Source organism: Scardinius erythrophthalmus (genome assembly GCF_964197995.2).
Source record: "Scardinius erythrophthalmus genome assembly, chromosome: 15".
NCBI classification, from domain to species: domain Eukaryota; kingdom Metazoa; phylum Chordata; class Actinopteri; order Cypriniformes; family Leuciscidae; genus Scardinius; species Scardinius erythrophthalmus.
Genome location: NC_138235.1, coordinates 23,763,937 through 23,787,477, shown reverse-complemented (window position 1 = coordinate 23,787,477; position 23,541 = coordinate 23,763,937). Strand labels below are relative to the sequence as shown.

Below are 23,541 nucleotides of genomic sequence, written 5' to 3'. Positions count from 1 at the left end.
TCTTTTTTCTCTTCTTGCACGAGTGAAATCTGCTGACCAACCACTAATTTCTTTCACTAGGTTGTCTTAAACATAGATACCTAAAGTGTACATTAAACAGCAGTTGAAATGTTATAAGTGTAAATGTTAGTGTAATATATAGCAAGTCAACAACTTTTAAAACATTGTTGGTATAGCACTTTATTTTACAGTCATTTTTTCTTATTTCAGTAATGACACTAACTGGGTGATAACTAGGTACTAACTCTAAACCTACCCCAAAACCTAACTTAAACCCATGCTGTTACCTTACATTACTAAGTACTTTTGTAGGTAAGTGCACTGAAAGTGCCCGTACTATAAAATAAATTGTAACCACAATGTTCAATGTTATTAAAATGATATATATTATATACACACACACGCACATATACATACATAGATATATACATATACATACATGCACTCCAAAATTCAAGATTCAAGTTGTACCTTGGTGTCAAAGCAAATAAAAAAAAAAAAAAGATTTTAATAGCAAACAGTGATTGGGTTTCCTGAAAAGCATGTTAGACCCATCACATCTGTGAGAAGTAGGTCTATACAGTCCTATAAAAGATAATAATACTGCTAAAATTAGACTTAATACTTTACTAATCTCCCCATATATGAGCATAAATCCCTATCTTTGATGAGAAGTGCAGCAATGAATGATGGGAAATCAGTAGAGCACTCACTTCCCTGCCGCATACACCTCAGCTGTGTCAAACAGATTGATCCCGTTCTCGTACGCCAGCGTCATCAGCTGCTCAGCTATCTGAGAGAGAGAGAGAGAGAGAGAGAGAGAGAGAGAGAGAGAGAGAGAGAGAGAGAGAGAGAAAATGACAGAAGAAAATGAACCGCTGAAAAGGCATTATAGCTTTATGTTGTCTTCAGCAGTACAAAACTCAAATTACATTTATTTGAAGAAATTATAATTATCTGTTTCTATTTAGTTACTGTACAGTACATGTTGATTAAAGCTACACTTCAAGCATTCTGCAAGGCTGTTCATTGTGGCCCTGAAGGTGGACTAAGCACTGTTTCGCTGGATGATACTTTTTAAATTAACACCTACCATAAAACAGGACACAAATGTATAAAAAGGGTACTTAATACTATAAAATAAAAAAACGCACACTGAATTCAATCCAGACTAAAAATTTAAACACTTTTTTTTTTTACCAATCCATGAAAATCCTACCTCATCTGTGATTTGACCACCAAATGTCACCCAGGTGCCTATAGAGAGAATGTACAGGTACTGTCAGATCTGACACATGCAGTATTGTATACAGTAACAGTGCTGCTCAGTTAATCCTAAACTAATTTACATTTCTTATGTTTACAAGAGGCAAACAGTGATAGTCCACTTAGCCTATAGCATGTTTTACTCACCCAGCCCAAGACATGATACCCGTAATCCAGATTTCCCAAGGTTCCTAAACACAGAAAGAACCCCATCAAATATTCTAGATAACATGGTAAAATCAGATGCAATCATCATGAAGATAAACGTAAATCAATGATAACATGTTTAAGTGTGGTATATAAATTAATGTACTTCAGTAAGCATTTCTTCATGGTCTAAGGATGAATACTGCATGTGTGCCCTGTGGTCAGCAGCACAGAATAAATCTCATTTAATAACTCATTTTAACTCAATATATGTCTATATAAATTATGTGTAACATGGGTCAAAGGCTGCATATGTACAGTAGCAGTCTTTATTTGTTACCCCCACTCACATGTAGAGTGTATTGTGAGAGAATGAAATACAATTTGGATACAGCACTACTGTACCTTCAACCCGATCAACCAATCAGTAGACCACCTGGGTCTTTTGTTCGATATCCTTTGAGTTTGCAAAGAGTCAAAGTTACTATATGCTGAGCAATTACAATAAGGTCAAGGACACAGACTGCCTTCATAATTACAGCTATTCAGTGAGTTTTTGATTCTTATTTAAAGGATGAGATGCAAATTATGACTGGCACAAAATGAAGAGGTTTCTTTAAAGGATCTTTTTACCATTTCTAAGAAGAAGAAAATTTTTTTTAGATGAGGACAGCACATCTTATGAAAAGGCACAGAATTTCACAGAAGAAATCTATATTGAATTTATCCTTGAGAGACATTCCAACTGTACATCGTCACACAAGTTATTAACCGTGTTTTCTCCACACACTGAAAAAAAAAAGTGTGTTGGATTTACATGATTTAATCATGTAAGTCGGTTTCACATGAGTCAATTAAGTAACACAAACGTAATCAGTTCACTTAACTTCAACATCTTGAAGTAACCAAATTATTTTGAAGTAACCAAATTAAGCAGTCTCAAAGTGATTTTATTTGGTTCCCTGACTGGATTCAAATCATTCAATTTTATATATATTTTTTGTAACATTACTGAATTATAAGATACTACTAGCTAGCTAATAAACTGCAGGTGCATTCATGCCATGTTGGACTTCGGACTTTTGCATTTGCATCTTTGTAGATCTTGTAATAACAACTTGTAACCTCTGAATTTTCTGAGAGCTCCGACTTGTCACCTGACCCGCTGTACCACCTGACCCCTGCAGATTAATTTAGTAATTGATAGTGTTGCCATAAAAAACACATAATTCTGAGTCTGAGAATGTAAACGGCTCCGAGTAGTTAACGTCACAGGTTGTCATCTTGTAATTACGGTAATTACAACATGGCGTGAACACCGCATAGTGAGCAACAGCATGTATTAGCATGCTAAATGCTAAGTCTGCTCCTTAGCCACAAAGACTTATGTACCCGTCCACATAATTGAACATTAAACATTAAACAATCTCCCCCTTTTCACAACTTGCTCAAAAACACAAAAAATAATAATTAATCTCCCACATTAAGTCCCATGCAAACATGCTGGGAACTACAGTTTCAGTTATGTGAACCAATCAGTAAATTTTAGAGAATTACATATATTGAAAGTAAAGAAATCAAGTTTGGAAGAGAAACAAAGTTTAGCAGATCTTATTTTTTTTAATCGGAAAATCTGTTTGCTTTTTCCTTCATTTTTTCAGTGCATCTGAGATGAACTGCATAACATAGATTTAAGGACTAGTTTTTATGAGGGTAGCAGTAAAGTGACATCTAAAAATAGACCAAGAAATCACCTAATGCCAACAAAACTTTACACATTTACAGAAAATAAGCAATTTTACATCTACAGTAAACATGAGCGCTTGGAATGGCTTGTTTTACAATGAATTATTATGATTTAACAACCATAAATAAATATTTTACATACTGTTGCTGGTGTTTTGAAATATATAACCAGAATGCACTTGTTCTTGAGTGTAGACTCTGAATAAATGCCTATAGTAGATGTACAGTGTATCCATTACCTGTACAGACTGTCATCAATGTCACCTCTAAGTGGCTTTGAACAGAATATCAGCGGGGAACTTATCTACTCAAATCAAATTATCAGAGAGCATGGAGGTCCTGAAAACCAGTGATGAATTTTTAACTGCTTTGATGGAGATATAGAGTTACAGGAAGGGAGATCCATTGACCAGCATGTGAAGGTGAACTGGCCACCTGTTGATGGGGCTCAAACTGATGCGCAAAGCCCTGCAATAATTGCTAATAATTGATCTTTCCATCTAACAGGGCACAGGCACCTCTCTGGCAGTATAGTTGTGTAAGTGCTGAACAATGCTTTAACACTAGCATGCACTGGTGCTAGACAACTTTGGCTGCAACCAGAGAACAGAGAGATAGTCAAGCACATATTTAGCCCTCTTTAATTATGGAACGCAGCAAACTGTAGAACATAATAATTGGAGAGAATGTTCCTTTTTTGGTGGTTAAATGACAAATTTTAAAATATATTCATACATCATTTGGGATAATCGTATTCAAGTGGTCTGGAGCACCAAAATATGCCAATAATCTTAAATGAATAACGTGCTAATACAGAGATTCACAGACTTTGTCAGCCGAACCCCTTTGACCAACAAGGAGTTCACGAACCCCATTTTGGGGATCTCTTTGCTAATCAATAGAACCAAACCGATTTAGATTGACCTACTTACCTACCTACCCACCTACCCACTTACCCACCCACCTACTTACCCACCCCCACTTACTCACCCCCACTTACTCATCTACCTACCTAACCACCTAACCACAAACCTACCTACCAACCAACCATTTTTAATAATTAAAAAATATTTTTTTTTTTAAAATACATGAACCACATTTCTCAGCAAAACTTCAAACCATGTTGTTATAAGTATTTATTTATTTTTAAAGACATTTATGTCCTCCATTGATCACACATATTTTTTGTCTAATGCTTTAAGGGCAAAATGTAGTTATTATGGGAAAACTGCAATTGATAAAATACAAATGTACAGGGCTTGAAACTAGGCATGGTAGTTCAATAGTGGCGTATAAAGCAGTCACTCCTACTAGTCATATTGGCGGACTGAATTTTATATAATATACATTTTTCAATTGTAGTATTTAAAAAAAATCTGAAATAATAAACTAAGTGGAATATAGTGTTGTAAAAAATATTGATTTTTCGATACATATCAATACTGAAACATCTGAAACTCTTCCGCAGGATACACAATACCAGATGCGCGTTCTCGCTCTCTCATCTCTCCGACAACGAGTTACACAAAAACCCGCTTCCCCTCACTCACTTGTTTCACTTGCTCTGGTGTTACAGGGCTCGAATTTCACCATAGGACTGCACGTATTGCGCATAATTTTACTCAGTCCAGCAGATTTTGTGCTCACACCCAAAGAGCATGCACATAAAGCGAAGTATATTAGCTATATAAAACAGTATAATGGTCTGTGTTTCAGGTCTTAAAGTGACAGCAGCCTAATATACTGGCTGCCAAATAATGAGATAGTATTAAAAATATATATAAGGCAGTTTTTACCTATGGTATCCATGTCAAAATTGTGGCCAGTGAAAATGCTGAGTGTCTAGTAACTTTGGAAAACCTCTAGCCACAGTGGCTGGTGAGCAAAAAAGGTAATGTCAAGCTCTGAGTCACATTATACCAAATGGCCCTCATTTATCAAAAGTGCGTACACCAAATTTCCAGCGTACACCTGGCGTACACCCAAAACCACGGTGACTGAGATTTATCAATATGGACGTTGGCGTATGGCACGCTCAAATCCTACGCCAGCTCAGGAGGTGGTGTACGCACGTTTTGAGTGCGGGAATGCGCAGAAAAACAATTCCTAACACCACAAAACGCACTGACAAACTAAAAGATATAATATATTATGACCCACTGTAAAAAAAACAACAACATAGTAATTATAAACTTCAGTGTTTATTTTTGTGCAACATGGACTTCAATGTTTAATTTGTGTGATTTTACCAAAGCATTTGATTTGTAGGCATATGTATTCCTTCAGTTGCGAGCCTGTGCGCTTTACCTGACGTTTCAAGCCTTGTTTATACTTTCGCCTGGCTCCGCAGCGCGAGTCTCCGCAGACTGCGCGCGCACCTCCACAAACGGACGAGGCGTTTATACTCGACGCGCTCGCCGTTGTACTATTCTTTGAAACGATGGTTAGGCCAGGGTTAGGCCCGGCAGGTGTGCACGGACTGGGTTTAGTAATGAAAGGCTTTCAATGACCAAAAAAATAATTCAGACTGACAAAATAATAAAAATGCCATTCTTCTTATTTTAAATAATAATAATATTAATAATACAAATAATAATAAATACGACATTCTTCTTCTAAATAACAATAAGCGTCATTAATAATAAAAATCTAGAAATAAATTTTGTTTCTTTCCACTTCCCTGGTTTCGCTTTCTCAAAGAAGTTTCTCTTCTTTGCCGTCTTCCGTGTGTCCATGGCGTAAAATGAGGGCGTGGGGGGAGCGGAGACTTGAATATATAGGGGCGTGTTATTCTAATGACGATCGATTTCAGCCGCGGCATTTATCAAGGTCAGGTATTGCGTACACCAGAATTTCAAAGGTACGCACAGCTTCATAAATCAGGCGATGAGAAGAGTGTAAGCATAATCTTACGCCAATATATACGCCCGTTTCTATGCAAGAATGATAAATGAGGGCCAATGAGAACTTCTAAAATCAAGCACATTTACAGTAGAATCTGTTATAACAACAAGCTCATTGACTGTGTGGAAGAAAGTGATTAGTTTGCACAAAGCTCCGACCTGAACCCCATAGAACACTTATGAAACTGTGAAATTGGTCTACTTTTCTTCGTACGGCTTTTGAGATCTTCGGGAAAAGCAATTAACTTTTAAAGGCTTTCTCATTGATTCACTACCTGGGGTTTCCTTAATAGTGTTCCAACTAAAAACTTCTCCCTCATAATCCTTCCTCCTTAATTATATTCTGATTCTCAAAGGTGAAGTCTTATGCAATTAAAGGTTACTGTAATGCTCCATCTTGCTTTCATGTCCAGTCATCTGCTCGATGAATTGTTTGTCTCAACTGTATGAGCTGAAGATAGCTGGACAAGACAGGTGCAGCCCTAGGTAATGCTGTGGTTAAAGTCTGCATGAAACACAAGTTGCGATAGTCTCGTCTTCCCTATTGTGATGTATATCTGAGTTTAAAGACTTCTTGAACAAGAAAAATTTAGGGCAGAACTTGATTTTGTCCATTGGGAATTCAGGATTTTTGTGGTTTGCTACTGCTGTGATCTCATGTGATTGACAGGTTGTCCTCGCACCAGTAAACACAATATCAGAGAAAATAGAAGAGGTGTCGTTTCAAGAGGGAGGGGAAGTTATTTGGATTAAAAATTACAAGGGCACATGAATTAAAAAAATAATAATGATGGGCACAGATAAATCATTTAGAATACATACTGCAACATTCCACAAAAAAACAAGAATTGTCCATTTTGATTTCATGTTGACATTAACCCCAGATTGCCCAGAGTAAGTCTACTGGAAGTCACTTTGGGTAAAATACTTACATATACTTACCTGAACCAGTTAAATATATGGAAAATCGGAAACAAGCGGTTTAAACTGACTAATTTTCTGCATTCAGTTTTCTGACTGATCTATACATGTTTGTCTGGAATACAGTACAGCAGGATGTCTGGACACTTTTGCTATGACTGTAAAGCAGTATAGCGTATTAGTCAGAGAGCTTGCCTTGCTTCCTACCAGCACACGTGGAAACCCCATTACTAAATCAATCAACACATGAAGTCTGCAATCAATAATTCACCATGCCTTTAAACAAACCAAGCTTTCTTGATCTTCTAAGGTGAACGGCAGCAAAACTACTCAGCAGCATATGGGCGTTTAAAAGGCACGTTCACATTGAGAGGAGAAACTTGCTCAGTAACACCCCAGAGAGCTGCACTTGGCTGAGACTGCATGTGTGGGAAATGCTAGGCCAGCTCCACTAATCTTTGGCATTCGATAATGGATGTCGACAGGGCCTTTACCACAGACCAAAATGGGTCTCTTAATGCAGCACGCTACTACCTACACTAACACAGCAGTAGATGGTGATGTAGTAACTGGATAGTGCTGTTGTTCACTGTTGCCCATTTAGCGATACTTAGAGTTTATTATTAGCAATAATAACAACATAGCAATATACATATACACACACACATTCACCTAAAGGATTATTAGGAACACCATACTAATACTGTGTTTGGCCCCCTTTCGCCTTCAGAACTGCCTTAAAGGTATAGCGGAGGATTTTCTTTTTCCGGGTGGGTAGTGTAAACTATTGGTCCACCTAAGTGTCAATCATTCTGGTGATATGTTTACGTAAGGCCGTCGTACGTGCTCGTCCCTTAGTTTTCGCTTTCTGCGCATGCGCACTTTCAGGTGTTTATGTGTGGTGAGCTAGAGCTCAGCCATTCATTGAAGCTCGCCGTTTCACCGGGTCCTTTGAAAATGTCTGAGGGTCGCAAGAGAAAAAGTTTGTACGAACTGTATGAGAAGAAGAGAAAGGCCTCAGAAGAGAGAAACAAGATCAGAGTGTTTTTGGGAGATTGTTTCACACGATGGCGTGCGCTGAAAACACAGATTGGGCTTCCCACTGATGCCTCAGTCGCGAAGTTTCTACTCGACAGGTAAAGTTTGGATTGCTATTTGGAGAAAAAGTGCAAATCTTCTTTTGGAAAGTAATCTTGTATGAGCGATGCCGACAGCAACTTGTAAACAGAGCGTGCACGAGGAGAACCTCGCACACGTTTAATAGGCGTTCCCTCTCGGGAACAGGTAGAGTGTTGCGCATGTGCATTTTTTCAAAAAGTGGAGAGGGCGGTTCTTATCTAAAATTCGGAAAGATCCTCCGCTATACCTTTAATTCTACGTGGCATTGATTCAACAAGGTGCTGAAAGCATTCTTTAGAAATGTTGGCCCATATTGATAGGATAACATCTTGCAGTTGATGGAGATTTGTGGGATGCACATCCAGGGCACGAAGCTCCCGTTCCACCACATCCCAAAGATGCTCTATTGGGTTGAGATCTGGTGACTGTGGGGGCCATTTTAGTACAGTGAACTCATTGTCATGTTCAAGAAACCAATTTGAAATGATTCAAGCTTTGTGACATGGTGCATTATCCTGCTGGAAGTAGCCATCAGAGGATGGGTACATGGTGGTCATAAAGGGATGGACATGGTCAGAAACAATGCTCAGGTAGGCCGTGGCATTTAAACGATGCCCAATTGGCACTAAGGGGCCTAAAGAAAACATCCCCCACACCATTACACCACCACCACCAGCCTGCACAGTGGTAACAAGGCATGATGGATCCATGTTCTCATTCTGTTTACGCCAAATTCTGACTCTACCATCTGAATGTCTCAACAGAAATCGAGACTCATCAGACCAGGCAACATTTTTCCAGTCTTCAACTGTCCAATTTTGGTGAGCTCGTGCAAATTGTAGCCTCTTTTTCCTATTTGTAGTGGAGATGAGTGGTACCCGGTGGGGTCTTCTGCTGTTGTAGCCCATCCGCCTCAAGGTTGTGCGTGTTGTGGCTTCACAAATGCTTTGCTGCATACCTCGGTTGTAACGAGTGGTTATTTCAGTCAAAGTTGCTCTTCTATCAGCTTGAATCAGTCGGCCCATTCTCCTCTGACCTCTAGCATCAACAAGGCATTTTCGCCCACAGGACTGCCGCATACTGGATGTTTTTCCCTTTTCATACCATTCTTTGTAAACCCTAGAAATGGTTGTGCGTGAAAATCCCAGTAACTGAGCAGATTGTAAAATACTCAGACCGGCCCGTCTGGCACCAACAACCATGCCACGCTCAAAATTGCAACCATGCCACGCTCAAAATTATTATATGTATATATATATATATATATATATATACTAGGGCTGTCAAATTTAGCGCGTTAATATCGCGTTAACGCAAAATCATATTAACGGCACTAATTTTTTTAACGGACGATTAACGCAGCGCGTATTTTCTGTTTGACCCGTGGCCCAAAACCTAGTTGGAGAAATGCAGATACACAGTGTTGGCAACTTAGCCACATTGCAGACCCCTTTAGCGATTTTTTTCCCTTCAACAAAGCGCCCAAACCTTATTTAGTTTCTGAGAATATACCGGTACCGCCGGTACTGCTCTCCCAGCACGCGCGCGCGCCTCTCTCTCTCTCGCTCTCTCTCTCTCTCTCTCTCTCTGCGTCTCACGCGGAGGAGCAGCGCTTTAATTCAGTTAAACACAGATATTATGTTGCTTCTCTAATTTTACAAATATATCCGAAATCAGAGCACGGATATTGTCTTTAGCTTATGTGTATTTGATTTCACCAGACGACGGCTCGATTATCAGAATTTTTGTGCAGATTAACGTCTTGGAAGGGAGAGCTGGTTATGTTTATTTGGTCGCGTTTCAGTCACCATTTCAAATTCATTCCGTTGTTTGACAACAGAAACAGTAAAATATACGTTTTATTGAGAATGTATTGAGAATTTAGCTTCATCAAAATGGGCACAGAGAGAGACAAACTACAATGTAATAATAAATGCTAAATGTACATTTAGCATTTTCAGAAGAGCTGCCCTGATGTCATGCAAAAATCTAAACATGTTTGTGTTAGTAAATTGCTCAGTGCAAAGAAAGAGAAGTAATGGGAACCTGGTATTTCTTTTTTCTTTCTACATGTGTCTAATAGACATGAACAAGTTCTTTGAAAAACATCTATGACCTTTGAAACATGTCTCGTCTTCATGCTATATTGACTATGGTTTCAATAATAAACATACATTTGCATAAAGCATCTATATTTATCAATGCCCACGTTGATTAGAGTATTACAAACTTGAAAAGTATTAATTTAAGGTATATTTAGAACAAATAAAAAATGTGCGATTAAATGCGATTAATCGCAAGTTAACTCATGACAACCATGCGATTAATCGCGATTAAAAATTTTAATCGATTGACAGCCCTAATATATACATATATACACACACATACACTTTTTAATTTAATCTAAAAAGAATGAATGAATCAATAAGATCTATATACTCAGATTTATTCAAGAAATATTTTATTATCTTTTGTGTTATATTAATATAACAAATATTAAATTATATTAATATTAAACTTTTTACAGTGATGGTTACACCATAACGTATTTTTAGAGTTAATTAATTGAAACTTTTCCTGAAAATGGTACAAAAGTTTTTCAAAATTAAATGAAACCAACATGAATACAAAGAGAGAAGAACTTAGCACATGTGGTTTAAACAAGACTTTTAAAATATGTTTTCCTGTTATTTATCATGGACAGTTTTTAAGAACTTTGCACATGTGGTTTAAACAAGACTTTTAAAAGATGTTTTCCTGTTATTTATCATGGACACTTTTATTCGTCATTGACCATCACAACACAGCATGGTTCAGCTCAGTTGGAATACAAAACTGATGGGACAAAAAACTAGCTGGATCTCTTCTACTGCCCTATGGCTGCCCCAGACAGCAGATGTCTTAATTAAAGAACGCACGCGCACGCACACACACACACACACACACACACACACACACACACACACACACACACACACACTCACTCACACACACACACACACACACACACACACACACACAAGCTCGTTAGCATGGCAGATGAGCAAACACCCCAAGCTTCAGAGGATAAGGATACACAGTTCAAGGATACACAGTTCAAAACACACATTTGATGTACAGTGAGCCACCAGGAATCCCTCTGAGAATGTTTTCATCATATCAAGTCTGATCTATCAAACAAGATCCAATCAGGCAAGATAAGAAGCAAGTATATTCACCGTTTCATCACACTAAAAAAAGACTTTAAGTGGAAGAGTAGGAAGGTATGCAGCATTACATAACAAAGGCTGGGGGCACGGGTGATATTGTGAATAGGTAAAGAATGGATATGAAGGTAGTAAAATACAAAATTCTTAGAAGAAAGAGTTAGAAAACCAGGAGGAGGATGCATCAACTAGGGTTTTGCAGGCTACGCTTCGATAGAGAATACAAGCACGATACTGCCTGGGAGGCATGGGCATTTTATCAAAATGAGTAATCTTATCCACAGGGGGCCACTCTTCCCTGCCCAAACACTCCACATGGGGTGCCAAAACATCACAATGTGGGTATGAAAAATGGCATGTTGGGCATCTTTGCTAAGAAATGTTTTTGGAGTGTGTATGGATGAATTTAGAGGATAGAGTCACTACAGAAACAATACTGTACTGGATTATTGATGGATTAATAACTTATCCAGAAAAAAAAAAAGTGTACACATTCAGCCCAAATTTTGGTAGAGGTGCAGGACACAATGCAGCAAACAGCAAAATAGGTGCACTACAGAATTCTGGACCCTCTGTCGACATTTGTGGTTGAAGCACAAAATTGACTTTACTTGTGGAAGAACATTTTTACATTTTTGTTGTTGTTAACCTTCCTTAACCTTCGTTCTGAGTGCTCTTCTGCATAAAAAGGAAGGTCTTGCATGACATTTCTGAAGAAATATTTAATTTGAGCACGTAGGTAGCATATCTACCACCATAATAGCCTTACCTTCTTTTCTTTGACATAGGACATATGACAGAGGCCTGAAATGTCCCATCAAATCAAAACCAACACTGCTGAATATACATTTTTAATTAGTTAGTCCACAAGAGGGTTTTTCACACTGTGCTTAACCCTGGGTTATCATCGCTCTAAAAACCGCTTTCAGTCCTGGAAAAACAAATCTTTCCCACTTGTAATTTAGAACCAGGATTACACCACTTTTTACCCGGGGTAATGAAACCCTGCATTGGGAAGTCAGATAGTGATGCGCGGGTCGGCTTTTTTTCCAACCCGCGGGTCCCGCTTTTATGAAATTATTTGGCCCGCCCCAGCCCGCCCCGCACCACTGTATCTATTTTTACAACCCGCCCCGCCCCGCACCCGCGACCATTAAATAGACATATTAGGCATTGTAATGTAAATGAAAACAGCCTTTATTTCAGCCTGAAAGTGCTTGGAAACATTGCCAACTGGCAATAACAGACGTTTCTGAATATGAACCATAAATCAAGTCATATTAATAAGATAATGATTTAAACATTTTCAATATTTACAAAGCAGCGTTTGTATTCATCTAATTCATCATTCACCTTTTTTTCTTTAATTATGTAAAATCCCGACCTCAATTTCTCCCGCACCTCATCTTCCATCTTCACTTTTATTTCTCCGTCTTTGTTGTTGTGGCTGGCGGCGGGAGCTGCTTTGCGCGAGCTGTGTCACGTGACGCCAAAGGTTTGGGGAAATCACGCAAGTTGCATTGCTACGGCCTTATCAAAGAACCTACTAAAATATGATTAGATTGATATTCCCAAATATTTAATATAGGCTGGACATTGCATGCAACATATATGGATTTTTATTTTATTTTGTTTTTAATGACCCGCCCCAACCCGCCCCGCAAATAAAGTGACAATTTCTTTACCCGCCCCAACCCGACCCGCGGGCTACCCGCGGGGCCCGCGGGTTATGAGACGACCCGCGCATCACTAAAGTCAGATCCTTAGCAACTGATAGCCAATTGCATGCCTCATAGTCACATGCTTAGTCACGGAAACACTGCGCGTTGTATATAAACAATCGTTTCAGCATTTAAGGGGACAAATGTCAAATGGTGACGGAAAACTGACACCGCAAAATAGGCAAGTTAACCCTAGGTTTAGGCTTGTACAGTGCAAAACATCATTATAGGAATACCCAGGATTAATTGTTAACCCTGGGTAAATTATGAGCAGTGTGAAACTTGAAGCAGTAAAACCTGGGATTCTGCTTAGAATAACCCAGGGTAAACCATTTCAAGTGAGAAAAGCCCTAAGGTAGCAAAACTGGCCCCGGGCTGTAGTTTCATAACAAACTACTGGATCGAGAGGCAACAACAATAATCAGCCATTCTGGCAAGTGTTTGTGTGAGGGGGTTAGGGATACCCACAACTTAGTTTAAAGACATTTTTATCACTTATGGAGAGAAATACCACACTGGACAAAGATACAACTTTCTATTGCCCATGTGTCGACCGTCTGTATCACATGGAGCATACTTTGAAAGGCTATACGTTCAGTTATACGCACACACTAAGCATGTACATCGAAACTGAAGTATACTTTAAACCTAGTCAATTGAGTCCATCAATCCAGTACTGCACACTTCCTGTTTTAGAAAAAACCTCTTCCACATTGGGGTCTTCCCAAGATTGCACATTGAATTCATGGGTTTTTCTTGGACAAATAAAGAATAGCTTGCATAACTGGCTGGCCAGACTAAAGCAATCCGGCTGTTTACTGCCCAGGGAACAGCAGGCAGAAACTGCAGCCCATTTGTGCATTTATGTAATCACCACTTCAGTTTTCTTTCTACCGGCCCCAGAGACACACGCTTACACAATGCCTCAACACAACCCTCTTCATCCTTCTCATTCTGTCTCTTCCTGTTCCTTTCGAATTCGTGAACAAAACAGGCACATGAGCTTTGATGTTAGTTGAGGGATAAGTGTAGCAACCAGAGAGACAAACATCACAGAATGGGACAGCACAGGAAAAAACCCTCCAGGTTGCATTTATCAGCTCATGACATTTCATTAGTGAGCATTCACAAATGTAAGAGCACAACAGACGCAGGTCACATAAGCATGTATGTTTCTTGTATTTCTTGGTATTCACTTGCCTCAGGTGCATTTGCATAAACTCATCCTCATCACAGTATGCCGGGGAAAATTTCATGTTGGCTCATCAGACATGGAGAAGCTTCCACGTAACCATGTTACTCATTCATTGCCTGTTTCTATTAATCAGCATCATTGCACTGTTGCTGTCAACTGCAGAGGAAAATTGCGATTGTGTCAATTTCAGCACTGATGGTGAACATACAGTATTACCAATTCAAACTTAATGGGACAGTTCACACAAAAATTAAAGATCTTTCATCATTTACTCTTCCCTGACGTTATTCCAAACCTTTTTCTGCAAAACACAAAAGAAGATACTTTGAAGAATGTTGGAGTCCAATTGGCATTCATTGTTTGGACAAAAACACAGACATTTTTCTAAATATCTTCTTTTGTGTTCCACAGAAAAACAAGTCATACAGGTTTGGAACAATATGAGGGTGAGTAAATGATCATTTTTGGGTGAACTATCCCTTTTTAAATGTCCAAAGTAATTAAATGTCCAATTTATGAAAAGTCTTTATAATTAATTAATCCTAGCATGTGATGAAATGAACAGGTTATTTAAAAATGGGTTATGAAGTCTGATTAATGAATGAAAAGTCAGATTTATAACAGCAGAAATTAATTCAGTGAATTTAAATGAAAACAAATATTTAGACAAAAAGAATATATAGCAGAAAATGATGAGTCACAAAAATTAATAAAGAAACATATATACAGGTGCATTTAAATAGTTCCTTATTACTATACAGCAGGGATAGACAACTCCGGTCCTGGAGGGCCACTGTCCTGCAGAGTTTAGCTTCAGCCCTGATAAAAACTCACCTGCCTGTATCTATTTATTAATCCTGAAAACACTGATTGCCTTGTTCAGGTGTGTTTAATTAGGATTGGAGCTAAACTCTGCAGGACAGTGGCCCTCCAGGACCGGAGTTGTCTATCCCTGCTATACAGTGATGTGAATAAGTTTGGACACCCATGCTAAAGTTGCCTTATGATGTGCTTATTCACATCACTGTATAATGTTTAACTTATATAATAAAATCAATAAATACATTATGAATTTTTGTGAATCCTACTAGTAGATCCATAAAGTACATGAAAAGATTCATTGCATTATTGTACAACAAAGTTGTAAGTTATTCACCATTAAATACAGTGTGTGTAGAAGAGAGTAGTGTAATTTATTTTTTTTTAATCAATATAAACATAATTATGATCAGGTAAATGAAAATTACAAGACATAAATCATGTAAAGCAATCAAAAAAAAAAAATGTATAAGCCTCATTTCACATACTAGGGAAATAAACGCAGCCTTCATGACTATGGCACAACATTTACATTTTTACAGCTTTAAATATCAGACTTAATTTCAATGGGAGAATCCGCTTTAAGAGCCAAGACATTTGGTAGCAGCGCAGCGAGAGATAGAAGTTTCTCAGGTGTACAGTTACACATTAGTTTAATCAGGAAGTAGAAGACACTCTGTTACCTTGCACGGCTACAAAGTGCCTTTGATGTACAATTACGCAAATTGCAGTATGGAAAACTGATGAGGGAGGGTGGGTTTAGTAAAAGAATAGAGCTCACTATTATTTTATCAGTGAGCAGACCGTGGGCAGCATGAGCACTGCATTCAAAATAGTGAGAGAGCACCCTATGCTCCTAATAATGCTAAGCAGTGGAACATGATCACACTGCATCTCCATTTCATATAGAGAACATGCTAATGGGTTTAACAGGCATCTCTACCTTCTCCTCTGAACCGAGAGAAATATGTCTGCACAAATTCAATCAATTAGTCAAATGAAAGACTTGATCTTTAACTTTAGAGGCGTCAATAGGCCATATGATCACACCTCTGCATATTATATGATTAAAAAGGGTAGAGATGCATTCTGAATTCTGTCTGATACAGATAAGCCACTAATTATGGCGATAAACAAAAAATGGTTAGTCAATGCTACAAGTGAATTTTGGCATCACAACGTTATAATGTACAGCATTAAATGGATACAGCAGAGATGTGTTAAAGATTACATTCCTTCATACAAAGATTACAACTGAGAGTTAGATGGAAATGGATTATAAAATTAATATTTCTTCAATACAAAAAAACTCTTGAACATCACACAATAACCAATACAGAAATTATATTTATAAGAAAGGAGCCAATAATATAAAATGCCACAAAAAGACAACCAAGCATATCAATGACTCACTATTTCATTATTTAAAATATTCTCATTAATTTCTAATTCAGAAATATTTTGCTGATGTAGATTTCTGAAGGATCATGTGACACTGAAGACTTGAGTAATGGCTGCTGAAAATTCAGCTTTGCCATCACAGGAATAAATGACATTTTAAAATATAAATAGAAAACCGTTATTTTTAATTGTGATCATATTTCACAATATTACTTTTCTACAGTTTTGATCAAATAAATGCAGCCTTGGTGAGTGTAAGAGACTTCAGTTTTACAGTTCGAACTTTTCAACAGTAGAGTAGGATATGTATATACTGTAAGAGTCAAAGCAAATCAATTACTCAATTAATTATTTGTAATATTACATTTTAATTCAGAAAACGTAGAGAAAAAAAATGTAATTGAGTATCCTGAAAAATACAGTATGATAAAAAATGCTTCTAACTCACTACCTCTTGACATTCACAATTACTAAATTTGCCATGAGAGATCAATGAACAAGTGAATCCCACTAACCAGCCAACTAACTAACATTACAGACATTCTTAAACTGTGTGTTGCCCTTTAAACCAAACTGACCCTACATAACAAATCACATCCCCAGAGTCACATTTTCTGTTGAGACTGAGCCAGAATGAAAACATTCGGTGACACTGAAAGCATTGTACAGTATTTGTTCAAACCAGAGCAAAATCACAAGCAACAGAACAGAAGGGTTAAAGTTCTACACGTTAACTATTGGAGTCCTCCTCTCACCTACCTATATTTCATGCCAGTTCTCAAGCAGTGGTCACCAGAGGAGTGCATGTTCTGCACAGACAGTTGTCCCAGGCTGCGGGCCACCATCGCCACGGCGCGGAACTTGCTTTTGGTCCCCAAACTCGGGCTGTTGGTGTTCTGCCGGTTCAGTCGATCCTCGGTGCTGCGGCTAACACCTCGGTGGTCCGTGCACACGAATGACACCTGCATGCTGACGGTGAGCTCCCGCAGACAGACTTACCACAGTGAGGATGCTGATGCTACGTAGAGAAACTAGTCCTAAAATCTCCCAGGAGGCACCAAGCTGTTACCTCAACGACTTAAGTTTCTTCTTCCCAAGAACAATGAGATGAAAAAGTCACTTTTCCCAAAACCTGAAGAAAATGCTGTTAAAAAGGTCAAAATGGATGTGGCAGGTGTCAAAAAAGGTGAGTGCAACACTCTGTTTTAACCACAAGTGCAGTTATTGCTTTGAAGTGCTGCCAGAGTGTGTATCTGTCCATGTGGTGTCTGTGTGTGTGAAACGTGTTTAAATAAGTGTCTCAATGCATGGTTTGCTAGTCTCTGTGAGAGTGAATTCCTGCGCTCTGGCTCCAGGGCAGCAGCAGCCTGTGAAGCGATGGACTCTGGGCACCAATCACATCAACACACAGAACAGGGGAGAAATCCCACATCCATCCACGTCACACTGCAGCACATCAAGCACACGCTTATCTGCTCTTCTCTGCTTTTCTCTGTCTGCACTGCAAGTGAAGTTCCTTCTCTTTTTTCCCCCCAGTTTCTTCAGTTGATTCTTGTCCACCCAAACTGTCTATTCCTAATGTTAACTGACAGAGAATTTTCATACCCCGGCTTCTGGTTTAGATCATCCTCCAGTCATGTGTGCTGAGCAAATGCATAAATGCTATGCGAGAGAGAGTTTATAAAACAGCATAGTATGACGAGTAAGAAAGCAAGCATGAGAGAGAGAGAGAGAGTGTGTGTACAAGAGAGAAAGTGGGAAGGTCTAATCTCACGCTATATTGTGTTAGATCAGCTCGTACCTGATATTCCACACTGCCCACGCATGACAGAATGTCCGAGGACAAACACAATTCTGGTTTGAGACTGTTACATGTTAAAAAGAGTTGCTAAAATCACAGATGTGGCCTGTGACCAATGTAGTAATGTCTATTATGCAGTCTGGCCGACCATTAATATTCATGACAAATAATTTGAGTATGCAGAATGCAGATTGTCCACTAGCCTTCATTTCTGATGACTTCTCTTGCAGCAGATGCCCTAAATTTCATTCAAGAATTTTGTTCTCATGCATAAGTCATATTCTTGACTAAAAAAATACTCAATTCTTCTGGATAATATAGACTACAGATAGTGATTTTTAAATGAATAATAAAATAACAGTATAGAGAAACAAAAATTATTCAACATTTTCCTTTTGGACTCATTTTATTACCCACTGATTACAATGCTACAAATAAAATGCTACATTTAAGTTTAGATAGAAAGATGGACATAAATACAGAACGATATATGTAGAATTATAGAACGATGTAGAATGATATATAGAACTGTAGAGCAATTGATAGAAGGATAGGTTGATAGAATAGACAGATAGTATGATAGAATGACAGACAGACATATATATAGAGTTGATAGAACAAACAATAGAACGATAGATAGAACCATTGAACGAGAGACAGACAGACGGATAGATAGAACGACAGAAAGATAGACAGATATAGAACGAACACAAGAACGATAGACAGAACAATAGATAGATCGAATCATTGAACAATAGACAGCCAAACAGAACGAATGAAATGATGGATAGAACGACATATATATATATATATAGATAGAACGATAGATTGAACAACAGACAGACAGACAGATAGACACTGCATATGAAACACATTGAAGTTTATTAATTTCCAACACTATAGAGAAGAGTGTCTTTTAAATGTAGCATGACACTAGTAGCTGGAGGACACAATTAAAATTAGCAAAAGTAAAAATTCTTGTCAGGGATTTTTCCATAGTTGAACAAACTAAATTTCTGCATACATCTACATACTGTAGTATTTGCAGAAACATGCAAATCATAAGACACAGCTGTAAGTCAGATATCAGAGGGGAAACCAAAGATTTTAAAATAGTACAAAGTACAATTCTGTAGTCTTAGCAAACTGCCGTGGTCCTTAGCGTGATTGCGAGCGTGTCTGAACGCGCATACGAGTGAACGTCCCGCAGACCGTAAACAGTGAGATGAGCTCTCTTATAATCTGACACACAAATGACACACGCTATTCCCGCATCTCTAGCACATTACTGAGCCTAAAGCATCTCATTAAACCACTGAGTGACGGCGCGACTACCCGGTTTTCATGCACTCTGGATTAGAGGAATGTGTGTCATCTCACCTCTAGTTGAAAGGAAGTGGACAGATGGCTTAAGTGAACATACAGAGCTTCCTGAATGGCACTTTGACATTCGCTAGCCTCAGGACAAAGACTCTGCCAGCAGGCTTGAGCGAAGCAACGGTCCATTTATATCAGACAGGATACTGAACTCGGGCATCTTTCATCATGCTGTATCTAGAGAGAGGGAACTGACAGGAAATCAAGGCTTGAGATGAGATAAGAAATTCTGTGCCTTTAGATATGTAAACTCCACCCGCTGGCAACCAGAGTCACCCCGTCTGCAACTGCACATGAATCTGTTAGATCCAGACATGCTAACATGACACACTGAAATATTGTAAAAATATTAATGGCAATGTTAACCTAAGCTGACATGGCTTATGGAGCACACATAAATAAAGACCAAAAAAATAGCTTTTTATATATAATGCTAAAAGAAAGACTGCAATGTTTGCGCTGAAGAGATTATGTATTCGACTCATAGCACAACATCAACACAAACATCAACACAAACAGAGACAGAGAAGCATCTCAGGTGACCGAATAGCTGTAATGCAATGAGAGCTCATGAGCTGGTGGCTCTTCAATGGGGTTCTTCACAGTGTTGATATTGTCAATGAAAATGTTTGGTAGTTGCGTAGGCTGTCAATGGAGGGACAGAAATTCATAAAAATACCTCCACTTGTGTTCCAAAGATGAACGAAAGGTTTACAGGTTTGGAACGACATGAGGGTGAGTAAATTATGACAGAATATTAATTTTTGAGTGAACAAACCCTTTAATATATGTTTAAATGCACATAAAATGTTTGAATATTGGGTTTAATTTCGCATTTTCTTGTCAAATGCATTTATAGATTTATAGACATACTTCCATCAAAAGAAGAGAATTTAAAAAAATAAAAAAAATAAAAAACTATAAAAATGAACACTAGAACACAACACCCCTACTGCTCTGGGCATCTACTGAATGATGCTACTGTTCCCTAAAAAAAAAAACGTTAAGCTCTAAGGTGTTCCAGGAGTGCAATGTGATCTTCCTGGAAAAGAGTCCACTTACTGTGAATAAACAACGGGGTAAGAACAATGTTAAAGTTTATCATGGTCACGAATGTATTTGTGTCATTGTGACCATGTGCAGGGATTAACCCTGAAGTTACAAGTTGTACATATCACAGGTCACTGCAATCCTCACGAGCACCTGTTAGCCTCCTGCCAGTCCGATACACCATCGGTAAATCAAATCAGTCGTCACTGCTTGTAGTTTCAGTGTTAGATTTACAGATGAGTTTTAAATATCACTGCAGCTGGGTGCACAAGCAGTAATTGAATTATCATTACTGAATGGAAACCAGAGCTGCAGGCCATTATGTGTCAAAAGGTTGAGCATGAGGCTTAGTGTTACAGCAGGAGAGATGTGACCTTTCTAAGGAGAGAGGTGGGATGTGTAGTGTACTTAAGAAAGAGAAGGCTCACGTGCACCAGCTGTATGTTTGGAGCTGTGTTATTGTTTTAGTGGGGGCATTTGCATCACCTAGAAAGGCAGTCAGTCTGGAGGTGAGAGTCATGACCCAAAACCCTCTAAAAATTACAGATGGAGAGAGAATATTAGCGCTAAAACATTAAAATAGGCTTTCTTAAATAAAGGCAGTGCTTTCACACTAAAAACCATGGTATGAGAAATTAGATTGCATAGTATCTAAGTATAAACAGTGTGAACAGAAAATGACTTCATCGTGAATCATGAAAAAATTGGTGAGATCCTCCTTTCTTTTAAAGGGAGATGCCCTGTAATTTGGGAGTTTGGCTGGGGTCATAGGTCTCTGAAAGCAATAATCTCCCATTGTTCGTTGATTTAACCTTCTGGCACTTCAAACACCTCTACTCCATTTAAACTGTCAAGCTCTCCCTCCTTTTGCCTTTGATTAGAAGCCTAACTCCACACTTATCCACAGTCAATTAAGCTCTGGAAAATCCTCCAGAGCCGTTCAATCATCTCCCACCTCACAGCAGAGCTCAGTCTCACCACAGTGAGCTTCACCGCAGGGCTCCGGCTCTCATCAGAAGTACACGCATACACCCAAACATTACTTCTCAGAGCACAAACAACTCTAGCATCCACATTAGATTCACTACTTTGTGGATTAAATGAGTAGTTCATACAACTTTCATTCATCATTTACTCATGTTGTTCACTATTCACACTACTTAAAAAGGCATAGAATAGTGCACAAGTATGCAAATAGGACTCACCTATGGTGTACGATACAGTCTCCGGACTCACGGCGTCCCGGACACCAATATTTTAACGATTCCATAAAGATGAATCACTGTCAGGACAACTGATATTTCGCTATAGACATAAGTATAAACAGTGGTAAATACTTATAAAGTATATCATGAGGTATAAAGGTTAGGCTCATGATTCTATAGGCTAAATATGCCAATCATATGACTTCAGAAGACTTAGAAACTGCTAGTTAAGCGTTTCTGGGTCCAAGTGCTCCATCAGATCCTAAAAGCAAACAACAAACTGTGCTAATATACTGTACGCTATATTATCACCACTTGTTGTTTGCTTTTGGGATAAGCTACCAACACATAATACTTTTTGGTCTTTGTATGTGAAGATCTGCCAAGATATTATTGCTAAAATAATTATACTTTTGTGCTCCACAGCATAGGTGTTTCTAACAAAATAAAATATATATTTGGATGAACTGCCTGTCCCTTAGCACAATCAGTGATAAAAAGTGGTAAATGTGTCTTCAGATCAGTTAAGCGGTTCATAGAGTACACAGAGTGCCTGAACATTAATTGTGGCAGTTAAAGGGATAGTTCACCCAAAAAGGAACATGCTGTCATAATATACTCACCCTAATGGTGTCCCTTTCTTCTGTTGAACACAAAATAAGATATTTTAAATAATGTTGGTAACCAGACAGGTAACCTAGCCATTGACTTCCATAGTATTTTTCCCCCTATTATGGAAGTTAATGGCTGCTGTGTCCACTGTTTGGTTACCAAATGAGTATACAGTATAGTAAAAGAATTTTCATTTTTGTGCGAACTATCCCTTTAATGCTTTGAATTACCCAGGAGCTGAGAGCGCTCAAGCCCTGAGTACAGGAGAATGGAACAAAAGAGCGTGCCAGCTCATTCTGCTTGAGGCTTCTCAGCAGGAATCAACCGAGAACTTTATCAGATCAGTCGTGATGACTCAAACATACAGAAAAATGTTTTATGTGCTCAAATTAACTGAGAGATCACATAAAATATTTATACTTTTAAAATGAACTAATGAAAGCAAAAAGGCACCTAAAAAAAAAATCACTCTCCTTTATACAGTCATATAAATTGTAACCTTAAATCTATACATTGATTAAAAAAGTATAATGCATCAACTTCTTTTAAAAGGAGGAAAACACAAGGAGGTATTCATAAAGTCGCTTCTCATGCATATTTATAACTTTGTTCTGTCAGAGCCCTGGAGGTTACTGTTAAAGACTCAACACATCCTAAAGCTCTGCAATCCTGATGACATTAAAAAGAATTAAGTGCACACACAAACACGCATGCACAGGCTTCTCAGAAAATGTGCCTGCCAATATAGTGCGCAACTCAGTGCGAAATCCATAAAGAAATATATCTAATATAAGCTGTCTTTTTACATAAGCTATATCTCATTTGACTGTAAAATCCCCACCACTCACTTATGATGAAGCGAGAAGACTTCTAATGCAAAATCGAACTCTGTGTAGCAGAGAGCAGCTGCTTTGCCTCTCAATGTCAACCGCTGTGTGCTGTCATGAGTGTTTCAGAGATTATAGGTGGAACAAACATATTTATTTGAGTCACGTGCACAGACAAGCGTAGAAAAGGGGAAAATGTAAACCTCACTGGATTTGATAAAAAAG

The 23,541-nt window shown here is 38.3% G+C and overlaps 1 protein-coding gene across 3 annotated transcripts in view; it reads right to left on the bottom strand.

Moving 5' to 3' along the window:
* Positions 1–23,541, bottom strand: part of kcnab2b (potassium voltage-gated channel subfamily A regulatory beta subunit 2b) — a gene marked incomplete at its 5' end in the record, with an annotated part of 83,342 nt that overhangs the window by 17,462 nt on the left and 42,339 nt on the right. For all 3 annotated transcript variants that reach the window (XM_081385859.1, XM_081385860.1, XM_081385858.1), the window contains 3 exons: positions 714–793; positions 1,220–1,257; positions 1,414–1,457. In XM_081385859.1, coding sequence (XP_081241985.1) covers positions 714–793; positions 1,220–1,257; positions 1,414–1,457 — 162 coding nt within the window. The remainder of the gene's footprint in view (positions 1–713; positions 794–1,219; positions 1,258–1,413; positions 1,458–23,541) is intronic.